Genomic DNA, 13,472 nt, shown 5'->3' on the forward strand with positions numbered 1-13,472 from the left:
TCCACCTGGAGAAACGCTTGGATTTTCTTCATTCTATCCTAAACGGTTCAGTTCTGCAGTTCCTCAAGGACCACCTCTCCCCACATAAACTGACCTGGACCATGAGGGCTTTTCTGCTGCGGCCCCCTAATCCTCTTCCACCAGGCCTCTGGCTGATGAATTTTCTACGGCCTTTTAAATGTGTTTGTGGGGGGGGTCTTGTCTTGTTTCAACTATTTTGTGCTTTTACCCTGTATTTTTTTATCTTGTGAACTACCGTGAGATCTTCAAATGATATAATAATAATACAACATCTTAGTCCAAAACTAAGGGAATGTATTAGAGATTTTTCTTGGTAGATTTGACAATATAATGCTGTCTACTGAAAGTAAATTTTCAGTCATTCATATTATAAGGACAATTTACTGTGTTCACGTAATAGTTAAGTGTGTTCCCTCCTCTCTTCTAAACATAGACAATTGTGGCCATTGTGAGAATACATGCTTCTTTTCCCCTGACTGCACTTCTTAGCTAGTTTCTCTTAACGTTCTTGATAGCACTGGGAACAAGCACTCACAATTGACTGTAAATACACATTGATTTTTCTTGTGCCCATGTCTTCTCTTCATAAACAACATCTTATTATTTATTTACTTAGAGAAAAGGCTACCTTAAAAGAAAAGAGACGACAGAAAGAAGAACTATTTAAGGAACAAAAGGTAATGTTGAAGTTTTATTTTTCATGCCCAGCAAACTTCCACGCTCTGAAAATGTTTAGCAGTTGTACCATACTGCCCCTGCAGTTGCACACCATAAGACTGAGAATCACCATGAATAACATCAAAATTCAGTCCCAATGTGTTATTTTGCAGATACCTGTGTGAGGGATTTACATGTGTAATATACAAATGTTATCTACAAACTAATTTTCTAGAGTTCCCAAATGTTTTTAAATGTAAGTGAAATATCACACATACTCAGTTTTGCTCCACTTTTTATCTTAATGACTGCAGTCTATTGAGGTAAACTATTTCGCTATACATTTTAATGTATTTTTAATCCTAGCCCCACCCTTTGCTTGTTGCAACTTACCACAGTGCACATCTTGGGTACAGCATAGACTGTTTTGCTCAAAGTAGTAACACTTTTCCAACCTACGTGGTTCCTGTTTGTATGGTTTTATAAGGACCCATGAACAAAGTGGAGGCAGGATATAAATATGCAAGCTTAACGACTTAAGCTCTACCATTCTGGGTCAGACAAAAGCTTGATCTAGTTCAGTGTCCTTAAACAGCAGCCAATCAGATGCCTCTGAAAAGTTACAAAGTGTCCTGTTCCCTTTTCCCATGGCAAGACTTGTCTGGAAGTTTAATCTGGGATATACTGAACCTAACTAAATATCTTGTACATAGCCCAGCTCATTGGTCATTTAGTCACAAAATCATAATGACGAAATGAGATATCAGGGCAAAGCCTGTTTATCCCTTTCCCAAATTAATGCATGGTTAGATACCAAACTTTCCACTCAACTGTCAGCTAGGCGTGGTATACCATTACTGCTAGCATTGTCAAAGGGCTAGCTTAATAACAGCTGTTGCTTAATAATTTGCTAATGTTGGTTTCTTTTAGAAAAGAAAGCTGCTTCCTGAAATTGTGTTGGAGGAGTTGGCATCATCAACACAGACTAGGTAAGCAAAGTATGTTCTGGAGCACCAATAAGCATTTCAGTGAGATTGGGTTGTATGCTTCCTTTGGCTGCAATACCCATAAATGACTAACCCCCACCTACACTGATGGATTTATAATTTCCAACCAACACCAATGGCCAGAATGGGGAGAGCAGCGCATGAATCAAGTGTCATAATATGCAGCTGGTGTATGCCCTACCTTTAAAAATGTGTCTTAAATAGCAAGGGAATTGGAAAGCTGAGTTACTACTGGGCGCTTGCAGAAGCCTTCCTATCTTAGTTTTGCTATTATATTCATGATAGGTAAGCACAGCTATTAACAGTAATTGCTGTGCGTATTTTAATAGGTTCTACAGTGGTGCCTCGCAAGACGAAATTAATTCGTTCCGCAAGTTTTTTCTTCTTGCGAGTTTTTCGTCTTGCGAAGCACGGTTTCCCATAGGAATGCATTGAAAATCAATTAATGTGTTCCTATGGAGACCGCTTGCCAGGCTGGTGGTGCGGAGAAGGGCTTTTCTCCCCACCGCAAGCCTTCAGGACAGGTACGGGAACAGAGGGGAAGGCGCGCAGCGCTTCTCCTCTGTTCCCGGGGCTTGCGGTGGGAGGAGGGTTTTCCTCCCCACCGCCAACATTCAGAACAGCGTTCTGAATGTTGGCGGTGGGAAGGAAAACCCTCCTCCCACCGCAAGTCTTCAGGACAGCCATCCGAAGGCTGGCGCGGGGAGAAGGTCTCTCCGCCCCACCGCCAGCCTTCGGAGGAGGTCCGAGGACAGTGGGGAAGATGCGCTGCGCTTCCCCGCTGTCCTGGAGATTTCCCTATGGGCTTTCGTCTTGCGAAGGAAGCCCATAAGGAAATTCGTTTTGCGAAGCGCCTCCAAAAACGGAAAACCCTTTCGTCTAGCGGGTTTTTCGTCTTGCGAGGCGTTCGTCTTGCGGGGCACCACTGTATATGAATGTGCCATTTTTGTATTTGTGAATAATTGATCAAAAGGTTCCTTACTAAATATCTTCCAATGTTAATTTCTCCTTAGCAAAAATCAGCCATCTGCCATGCAAGAGCAAGGTATGTGTACGATTCTGTCCAAGATTACATTGCGTTTATTATGTACTTTGTATCATGCCATAAATATTAGGATCTACTTGACAATGCCCATACAATATTATGACTATTATAATAATGACCATGATAACTATATTTGTGTTGTTCATTAATCTTATAGTTTGAGATACTTTCACTTCTCACAAAATGCATTTGTGCTGTAAACTTTGTTCTTTAATTCACATATTCATCATAAGTGTGCTGGGTCCCCAATTACCTGCACCTGTTTGTCTGATAACAGTGGTCATTCTTTCTCTTACCACATACATTTGTGAATTGCTTAGTTGCTAAAGAGGCTAAAAAAACTACTGGAATGGGTTTGCAACTAGTTGAAAAGTATTACAGTGGTACCTCAGGTTAAGTACTTAATTCGTTCTGGAGGTCCGTACTTAACCTGAAACTGTTCTTAACCTGAAGCACCACTTTAGCTAATGGGGCCTCCTGCTGCCGCCGCACTGCCGGAACATGATTTCTGTTCTCATCCTGAAGCAAAGTTCTTAACCTGAAGCACTATTTCTGGGTTAGCGGAGTCTGTAACCTGAAGCGTATGTAACCTGAAGTGTATGTAACCTGAGGAACCACTGTATAGTCCTGCATGGTATCCATGGACATGTAACGTTTCAATGAAAGTTTCCATTATTTTTATAGGTCAGAATGTTGAAGATGATTCTGAAAGTGAGAATGGCCAAAAAGATACAGAGGAAGACAGTGAAGAAAACTTGGCAACTAGGTATGGCTGAGCGATTCTTACATGTCATAATGTTGTAAGAAAAGCCCATTTATTCTGTTCTGCAAGCGCATATGATGTTCTTATTGCTCCAAATAACCATTTATTTTGTCACAAAATCTCAGATCCAGCCGCTTAAAGTACTGTACACAGATACTGTTGCATGTCAGTTGTATGCAAGGATTCTCCATGTACAAGATTTGGCTACTTCTGTCCATTCGTTCAGTAAGACTCAGGAAACGGCTGTGCTTGGCTTGAGGGCGATCCTGGGTTTTATTACTACAATTGCCTTTTTAAAAATCTGATCTTGGAGACCCACAGCCAGTCACAATAGATAGTACTGATATAAGGCATCTTTTATTTATTTACTCAGGAAAGTTTATAACCCCGATAGGTTTTTATACTGTTGATGAATTAGCATCGTTCATTTTGAACAAGCCTGAATTATTATTAGTGAAGCTGAGGAGTTATTTAATTTTAATTTGATAAATTAAGGTTTTAGCTGTAATATTATTCCCCCTCCAAGCCATTTCTAAAATCATGCAAGCTTTAAAATATGCTGCCACGTGTGACAGTGTATGTTTTCACAAAAGACATCTCCATGTTAATACAAAGCCAAGCTCAGAGGCAGCTTCTGTACTTGCAACAGTATCCTGTGAAGACTGTCAATAGTACGCAAAGTAGGACTGCCCACTAAGTAATAACCTCAATACCTGTTAGGTATTTTTGACTTGTCACTTAAATTAGCTTTATGTATGAGAACTTGATCACATACATTAGATTACTAGGAAAAAAGGGAAGTTAGAAATCATTTGACTAAAACTTTCTTTATGTAGGTCTGCTCTAGTAAGAGAAGTTACATTACAGAGAACTAAGTATCATTTTATCATTAGGCTCCAAGAAAGCTATATGGCTGTGCAGCTAAAAGATCAGGATTTAACCAACAAGCAGCAGCAAGTGGCCAAAGACTTCCTACAAAAACATCTCTATGGAAGAGGCTGCCACCGAACAACAGGTACAGTGGCCTTTTGCTTAACACGTTTGTAGAGTTATACAGGTAGCTTATGCTAATTGACTCGTTGTCTTTTCAGCAAACCAGTATTTTTCTGTTCAAAACAAGAGAAGTGATGTTAAAAAAGCTGCATTCCAGTTTGTGAATAAGTCTTGGGGTAAGTGTTTTTTATTTTTTGAATGTGCATCTTATGTGGGTAATGAAGATGTGGTATGGATACAATCCCCCATGGAGCTGTTAGTTATGTAGGAGCGACGTAAAGGAGGTTTTCTTCCTGGGACAGTGCTTGTAAGTGTCAGGTTTGACACTGACCCATCTTTAAAGGACGTGTTTTTTTAAAAAAGCAGAAAACCCGGCCAGAAATAAACTTGTGTGTTTGCAGTATTTTTTACACTGAAGTGTCATTAGCTCAGTGGTAGCACACATGATTTGCAGAAGTTCCCGGTATTTCAAGATAAGCGAGCGAAAGGTTCCCCTGCCTGAAACCCCAGAAGAGCTGTTAGTCAGTGTAAACAATACTGAGCTAGACAGCAGTGGTTCATCTTGGTAGACAAGTCAGCTCTATGTTCCTAAAGAAGTTTGCTTTCTTGTTTGTGGGAGATTGGCTGGCCATGTTAATATAAATAAAATAAGGGTTGATATAGTCCTGAGCATGGAGCTCAAAGCACCTTGTTTGTTGGTATTAGCGAGATCAAACAGGCCTCCTAAGGTAGAGAATGATTTTCTAGATACTGTGTTGAGAGAATGGTATCACGCCTAGTGCTGTGGATAAGTTGATGTGAGACTTAAGCCAAAAACTGTCTGCCTTAATGTACTCAGTTGCTGTGGCTTTCTCAACCCAGAGGTGAAGGGGCAGATTGGCACTTCTTTCATAGACAATTTGGAAGGGACCTGGCAGCAGCTGTTACTTAATAAATTCTTTTTCTTTCCTACCAGGTGAAATGGAAAAGCAAAAGGCTAAGAAGTTCACAAAGCAATGGGTTTCTTCAAAGATAAGCTGCTGAAACAGACTACATTTTGAGGAAAATAAATAGGAGTTTCTTAAGTAAGAGCTGTTCAATATGATTTCTTACATATATATTGAAAAGAGGCTTCATATAAGCCAACTTCTGTAAATACTATAAAGTATTAAGGACATTGTCATATTTTTATCCTGCTTTTCTCCTCTAAACAGTGCAGTGTACTTTATTAGCTTTCCACATTTAAACTAAATTTAATGCTGAAATGCAATTCTGTTCCTTAAATCCTTAAAGGATTGGAATGTCTCCTGCAGGGTTACAATTCTGCAGGACAGCTTTTTCATTTTAACAAATCTCTAATAGTTGCATATATGCTTGTAAACAATAGCTGCTGGAATCTCAACTGCTAAAATAAAAATGCAAAAGAACCAATATGGATTACAAAATCAAGTTTTTCTTGGCCCCGAATTTCAACTTTCACATACAAGCTGCACTGTGAAAAGAAATACTTCTGATGAAAGCTATGCCACCCCATTGGTGTTCAGTTAATATTAAAGCAGTGTAAGACAAAAAGTGAACCTAGAGTGCTATGATCTCTCATCAAAAGGTTCTTTAAACCCTTTTAACACAAAGGAATCCCTGCAGCCCATGTCATGACTTTCATAACTAGAGATGTTTAATTAACTAGTCCCAAGTCCAAAACACAACACAAGCAAAGTAAGGTAGCCATCCTACCATATGTAGAAGTATTTAATGGCTGGTTAATTATGGTTTCACTACATTTTATTGCAATAGAGTACTCATTTAAGCACTTTTAAAAATGCAGGGTGTACAAAGATTAAATTAAGACTGAAATTGACTAAATATTTGGTTTTTATATAAATAGGCCATAACCACACTGTGTTGACATATAATACTGTTATAATACAACAGTTAAACAGGTGAGTCTACAACATAAGTTGTCTGCAGTTAAACAGGAAACAGAGTTGAAAAGACCATGTTAAAACAAAAACCACTAGGAAACAGGTTGAGATTGTAAGTAGCAACAAACATATTCACTCAGCTCCTGAGTATTTCAAGTTTTACAGTACACATTAAAAATATTTCTTCCCATCAATACTATACAGCCAAACTGTCAGGTACTTATGCATTTTGCAAATTACACTGATTGATCTATGTAATAATGGGGGTGGAAGTTGGCAAATTATCCTGCTTGAAGTTTACATCACCCACATACTAACACATCCACAACATCATCTATTTCGTCCCACCTTCCATGAAGGCAGGACTTTTTTGGTTTGTCTGGAACAATTCAAGGGTTTGTCAATCTGATGTTACCAATGATACTTAACTCTGGTTAAAGATGGAAAATTTATCCTAACAGTAGGTTAGAAAATCATTTGCGTCATGCTGTAAACTAGGAAGCAATGTAAAGCAACAGACCTGTCCTTAGTACATAATTTTAAAAATCCAAACTCCATTCAGCAGAGCTGGTCTACTTTCATGTTGAATATAGCCACATTATACACCTTGGACATCATCATATGCATAGCTAGTGTAGATAATCTTCCACTGTGGCAAATGCACAGGATCCAATTCCTGACCGGGCCATCAATCCTAGACACTGTGAAGCCTGTCCCATTGCAAGAGCAAGTGGAGGTTGCTTTGGTAGATTGTGTGTCTCTGAAAAGATTACATAATATGTTATACTTAAGACCAGGGGAGGGGGAAATCTTTCTTATCAGATACTTTTCCTACAAAAATATTGTGCCTCTGCAGTTACCAAACTGGACTTTAAATTCTTCCCAGCATCCCAAAAGAGACCGAATATTTCACATCACAAGACTTTACCATAACATAAACCATACAGGAATTATATGGTATCAAAACCTTGTGAATCTTACCAGTCAAGATTGGTAAGAATTTAAGAATTGGATGAATTTAAGATTTATGTCATTTGATGTACCACGTCATACAAAAAATAATCCTTCAATGAAAATGAGTGTGTAACTTTGACATTTACGGCAAAGGGATTTGGTTAAGTGCCAAAAATTGCCATTGCAATTTCAACAATACTGTTTTTGGCATACAACACCATAATTACTTTAGGTTAACTTACAATAATAAATGTGCTATGAAAAAAAATGGCAAGCCTTACCTAGTATTGCACTATTGAGAACTGAACAGACAGGCTCTCTCTGAATGGGGTCCAGCTGATTTCCTACTGGACTGCTCCAGGGATCTGAATATGCAAGTAAACTGAATGCATCCTGTTGAGAAATCCGGGCTTAATTTTGTCATTATCAAATTATCATCCGATTAAAATCAAGTACACTTGCATTATTTTTTTATCTTGCTAAAAAAATTGAGCTTATGGTAGAGGGCACTCTTTATTATTTGCCAAATGTAAATTCCAAATTCTCTTTTAAAATCATGAAAATGATTGTTACATTTGTAAAAAGCCACAGTTCCTAACAACTACACAGTATGAGATCAAGTGCTCACTATCAGAGCAGGGGTGGGACAGAAAGTGCTTATGAGAAAGGGAACTGGTTTTTTGTTGTTTAATCGTTTCCGACTCTCTGGTTTAATTTAGTCATTTTCCACTACATTTCCTTAAGTATGATCCAATTCATTCCTCCACACAGAATTAAAAACCAAAGCTATTCTAGCTACCAAAAACAAGTCAAACTGCTTTTCAGCCGCACATTGTACTAGTTTTGTTATTTGGGTGGTTATTTGACACAAATAGGTGCAAGCACATTGTTTCACAGATGACAAGCTAGTGAGCTGAGAACTGCAAATATCACCCTCTTCCTTGGCATAGACTGGATTGCACATCAGTGTGGATATCAGCGCAAGCTCATATTTGACTGGAAACACATTTTAACTTACTTTGAGCATTTTCTTATTTGCTGTGTTTTTGCCACACTCTCTTCTTAGCTGCTCACTCATGGCTTGCAATTCTCTGCCAAAATGAATCATTCTTTCAATAGCTGCTTGGCTACCTCCACACAGTTGACGTCTTAACTGACTGGAATCAACCTCTGTGAGAATGATAAGGCACTATCACTAAACAGCACAGCAGTGAGAACACAGTGCTTTGACTACACACAAACTCAATGAATTAGGCCAAAGTAATAATTGTGGTTGATCAATTCAGGGTTTGGGCTTCTGATTTAAGACTTTAATTTCTAATCCATTTTTCAACTTTGAGAACTCTGCAAAGCAGCATACAATAAAAGTGACAACAGCCCAGATAAAACCACATAAAACACACACACAGAACCCACCACACAGAACCCAAATTCAAAAGGTATGACAGAATGATGATTTTATTGTTCTTCCAAAGGAGCCAAGAATGTGGATCTGGAAAGCTTCCTTGGGAAGAAGTTCTACAAAACTGAGGTCAATGCCAAAAGTGCATTATTCTTAGTAGCTGACAAGTCTTGATAGCAGTGGTCTAATAAAAACACAAGCTGGAGCTGTTTAAGTATCTAAGATACTTGACTTTGGTTACAAGGAAGGTCTGCTGACTCAAATAAAAACTAATTTAGGTTTGTTTAGTGTGTCTATACCAACCCAGAGGATGGAGGAGGGGAAGCGAGTCATCCAAATCATATTATCAACTGCTTTTGAAACTTCCCTCAAATTCAGAAGCAGTTGTCTATGAGGTAAGCAAGACTTTCTTGGGCTCATGAAACTGGATCCTGACCACTGTAAATATTACTGCAAATGTAACGAAGCAAGCTTTATTTTGGTTTTTGTGTGTGTTCTCTTTTAAATTTAGCCAGTTGTATCAAACATTTCTCATTAGGCAAGTTTGTATCGATTAAATGAATTTAAATATACTATTCTGTGATAAGCGATCTTAAACCATGCAACTGATTCTGCAACTTGCTCATGCATTAAAGAAGTATTTGATATGTGATATTCTGGGCTCACCACATAGCAAGGCATCATGCTAATCTTGTAGACAGACGCTAACATGCCTTTTTGTGCATGAACATTTTTACAGGGCATGAAAGTGGTGACAATTTCCCCTTCAGTCTAGAAGCCCTTGTGCTGGGTTGGATCCCCTCCAAATCATGGTGATGGAAGTTTTATTACAAACAAGTGGGCTTTTATTTTAAATAAAACCTGATAAACATCTGTCTGTAATTTGACACACTATGGAGAAATACCAGAATGTGTTTACAGTACACCCTCCCTAAAATTATAGAAATAAGCACCCATAATTCTTAAAGCAAAGGATATTCGCTAACTGCTCCCGATTCTTGGACTTCACCTGAGTAAAGATATTCCTTTCTTGGAAATGCCTCCCTTTACCACAGTTATGGCTCCAGACCTGATTCAGGCTTAGTAGCTATAGAAATGTAACTGCTTACTGCAAGGAAAACAATCTTTTTGTCCTATGAAAGTGCTTCTGAATTTTATATTTTGGTATTCCCATGAATTTGTTTTTTAACTAAGTAGTGCCAAAAATGTGGATGGGGGGGAGAGAGAGAAGAGGTACATTAATTGTCACAAACACTTTTTGATACACACCTACAACAATAGCTAATCAAAAATTCTTACAGTAGTGTTAGTAGGTGTGTGTTTTGTTTTTCAAGGTACAACTTGGGAAAGTATGATGAAAATTTACAAAAACTATCCAGAATGGAGCACAGACATTTGCTGAATTTGCTCCGCTCTCTTTTACATGTAGTTCTCCTTTATCTGATCCATTTAAACAAATTAAGTTTATTCTGCACCTAAATGCTATATAAGGCTGTAAGATAGGAAGGATTTGGGGAATGACATCAAAAGCACACTTGCACACTACCTCAATCACGCAGATGCAGACAGCATCCTTGTGTCTCATTGGTCTATGGCACTGGGAAAATGAGTAACATAGCTCATTATGCAGATCAACTTTCCCCAACCTGGTGCCCGCCAGATATTTTAGAGCACAGCTCTCATCATGCCTAATTATTGCCCATGTTGGCTGGGGCTGATGGGAGTTGTAATCTAAAACATCAGGAGGGCTGAGGCAAAGCTGATGTAGTTGTTTCTACTTTACTCATTAGCAGGAAAAGTGTGATGCTGGTGTGAAGACATTCCACACAATAAGAACCACTTAGGAGTTGTGGTGGGCAAAAGGCATAACGCTGAAGTCATTTCAAGCAGCATCTGTGTGACAATTCCATCTCTTCCAAGATTATGCAAACTCAGAAGATATTTTACAACAACGGGAAGGAAGTGTGAGTCTTTCAAGCCATAGTGAAGCACCGCAGAGTGAAAATAATCCAATGCAAACTAAGTAAATTATAAATGCAGACATTACATAGAAAGATTTCCCACTGACTATAGCACTTCAGAGCTATATAAACTGCCTGAAAACAGGTTAGGTATGCCTAAATATCATTTGGAAATAACTGCAAGTAAACAAAAACAAAAAATGGTGATAGTAATATTAAATATGTAAGAAATTTTGCTGCAGACCCATTTCTGTGTCACATTCTTCCATTTCGTGATCATGTTTAGAACTACCGTTAAGGAAGCCATTGGATGATGTCTCTGCAACCCCATTGGAGTAGTGATCTGTTTCCATGTCTACATCATTGCTGAGAAGAGGAAAAATGCATCATTAAGTGTATAAAGAGTTGGGATGGGGGTCTCATTTTTAAACGTGCACCTCACTATGTCCCACAATGCAACTGGGGAAGAATAAAAACCTATTTTACCACACATCTGCATCTGACCTAAGGATAAAAAATAAAATAATCACTTGACTGATGGGGTGACAGAGCTCTTCCTTGGATAGTCTAGTTCTCTGTGTGAGCTTGTGCATCCAAAAGTGTTGTAAGAAACATTACTATTGGAATATGAGAAAGTTGAATTTCATGATGAATTCAATACATTATGAAGAATCCTTAATAAGGGGTGGATCAAAGGGTATAAAAGCAAGCCCACCTCAAGCAGGTTGCTCCCATAAGCCTGAGCTGACTGGCACTGCCATCTTAATTATGCTGCCCCTGACAGAAGCACGTGGGTGGCATGGCAGTGGGTGGTATGTATGTAGGTGTACTATTCAGAGAGCTGAGAAAGCAAGCTAAGCAATCATGGGCCTCACAGAAACACATGATGGAGGCAGTCCAGCGGTGGTGAAGCCTGCAGGGACCGTGGCACTTGTTGCCCAAATACACCATATTCTGGCACCAGGCCTGTCTAAAAGCCAGAACATGAACTCCTAAAAAGTTAAGTGTGGGCTGTGAATCTCCAAAGTCACCACTTTTTATTTATTCTGCAACAGTTCTTGTAATAGCACAATACATAACTACAGGAAACAGGACCAGCTTTCCCTGTTGCTCCTGACCACTTAACCTATGCAGCTGATTTTCTTAGCCTATCAGAAATTGGTGCACCAATTAAAATATAAGCCCCATTACATCCAGTATATTCCCAGCTCTGGTCATATTCACAATTTTGTGGATTTCTCTGCAGACAACCACACAAAAGACGTACATATTTTGGGAGCCATGCTAAAAGCATGACCCTCCACCACATCAACATAGATAGGACCTAAATAGGATAATGCATCAGCAGGGCTAGAGTTTGTCATTTATCCATATTGGTACCAGGCAGGCAAGTTTTAAAATATAGAAATGCTAAATAGACATGTGAAAAATATTTTATTTGTGGCTCGTGTGTGTTTAATTTTTAAAAAATAGACATGTATGAGATTTTCCAGTTTCTCTCCTCTCAGACAGAGTATCTGAAATATATCCACATGACAGGTGGTATGTAGATTCCTCTAAACTTTCTCTCTTTGTACAGGGGGTTAAGAGAGGGAAAGGGATTTCACAGAGAAGTGTGCTGTACAGCAGTTTCAAGAATGGTGGCTGCCTACAGTTGATATGAGACTGGGGAGAAAAGTCCCTGAATAGTAAGTGGTTGACGTGGGGAAAGTAGTGATTGATTAGTGCATACCCCATACTAAAAGCAGAGAGAAAAATATTTGAAGTCCACCCACTAGGGTGATATGGAGGCACTGAAGCATGTAATAATAGCCTATACAGGTAACTCACAACTTGCACTTATCTTACTTATGTGATCACAACTTTGCATGGGTGGGGAAAACAACCCACTCTCCAATTTACTTACTCCCCTGCATCTATGCAAAGCTGTGATCGTGGGACCCAGCTTTGGGAAGGTGGTGCAAGGGCTCTGGCAGCATCCCCAAACCCCTGTGCTGCCTTCCCAAAGCTGGACAAGCAACCCTCCACCTTGCAGTGAAGCCCAGTTCTGGGGGATCCTGGCTTTATGCAATTTCGCTTATATGCGTGATGGCTAGGAACGCAGCCGCCACATAAGATGCGAGTTACCTGTCCTAGAAAATCAGTACAGTACATAAATCACGAACAGTGGTGGGTGAGGAACAGTGGTATCAGGTTGGAATGAGTGTACTTACCTGGAGTAGCTGTTAACTTGCTGTGACCGTGTTACATTTATATTATTGAGCTCTGGTACATTCAAACTGGTGGACTGATGTTTACTGTGACAGTAAGACTGATATGCTTTGTTTGATATCACTCCATTACTGCAACTACTTTCAAAACCTAAAACCCAAAAAGCAAAAATTCTTTTTAAAAATAATCTAGTGTTTGAATTTACAAACGTGTGCTTATTTTGAATATTCATAATTCCATACAACATGGGTTTTGCATAGAGGGCAGGCTAACCTCAAAACAATATGGTTTCTGTCTTTTGGCACCTGAAAGGACTCTCCTCCCATAATCTCTCCTCCCTCCCCAGCAGTAGTATGAACAAGCTGTCCATTATCTGATCTACTGTGGTCTAGATAGCATGGGATGCAGCAAGAGAAACCACTCCTTCTGCCTGCGAGACAACTGTAATGAGGTTTAAACTTTTGGAAGAATCTCCTTGCTTGATCCTTATTTGCTTCTTAAATAACATTATGACAGTGGCAATAGCTGCAGTGATTAATTGAAAGAGAGGCCCACTT

At 39.1% G+C, this 13,472-nt stretch overlaps 2 protein-coding genes across 3 annotated transcripts in view; one reads left to right on the forward strand and one right to left on the reverse strand.

The window, feature by feature from the left end:
* NOL7 (nucleolar protein 7) overlaps window positions 1-13,472 on the forward strand; it is a 59,746-nt gene that overhangs the window by 729 nt on the left and 45,545 nt on the right. Inside the window, exons 2-8 of the mRNA XM_053396817.1 lie at window positions 638-698; window positions 1,609-1,667; window positions 2,699-2,730; window positions 3,415-3,496; window positions 4,387-4,508; window positions 4,585-4,662; window positions 5,442-5,526. Of these exons, the coding sequence (XP_053252792.1) occupies window positions 638-698; window positions 1,609-1,667; window positions 2,699-2,730; window positions 3,415-3,496; window positions 4,387-4,508; window positions 4,585-4,662; window positions 5,442-5,509 (502 nt within the window). The 3' untranslated portion in view covers window positions 5,510-5,526. The remainder of the gene's footprint in view (window positions 1-637; window positions 699-1,608; window positions 1,668-2,698; window positions 2,731-3,414; window positions 3,497-4,386; window positions 4,509-4,584; window positions 4,663-5,441; window positions 5,527-13,472) is intronic.
* Window positions 6,183-13,472, reverse strand: part of RANBP9 (RAN binding protein 9) — a 28,120-nt gene continuing 20,830 nt past the window's right edge. The window contains exons 10-14 of one of the 2 annotated variants that reach the window (XM_053396796.1): window positions 12,918-13,065; window positions 10,997-11,070; window positions 8,360-8,511; window positions 7,623-7,734; window positions 6,183-7,147 (exon numbers count right to left, since the gene is read on the reverse strand). In XM_053396796.1, coding sequence (XP_053252771.1) covers window positions 7,017-7,147; window positions 7,623-7,734; window positions 8,360-8,511; window positions 10,997-11,070; window positions 12,918-13,065 — 617 coding nt within the window. In that variant the 3' untranslated portion in view covers window positions 6,183-7,016. Of the gene's footprint in view, window positions 7,148-7,622; window positions 7,735-8,359; window positions 8,512-10,948; window positions 11,071-12,917; window positions 13,066-13,472 lie in introns of both variants that reach the window. The other variant, XM_053396795.1, reaches the window with a different exon arrangement.

Source organism: Podarcis raffonei, chromosome 7 (assembly GCF_027172205.1).
Source record: "Podarcis raffonei isolate rPodRaf1 chromosome 7, rPodRaf1.pri, whole genome shotgun sequence".
In the NCBI taxonomy this organism is placed as follows: Eukaryota; Metazoa; Chordata; class Lepidosauria; order Squamata; family Lacertidae; genus Podarcis; species Podarcis raffonei.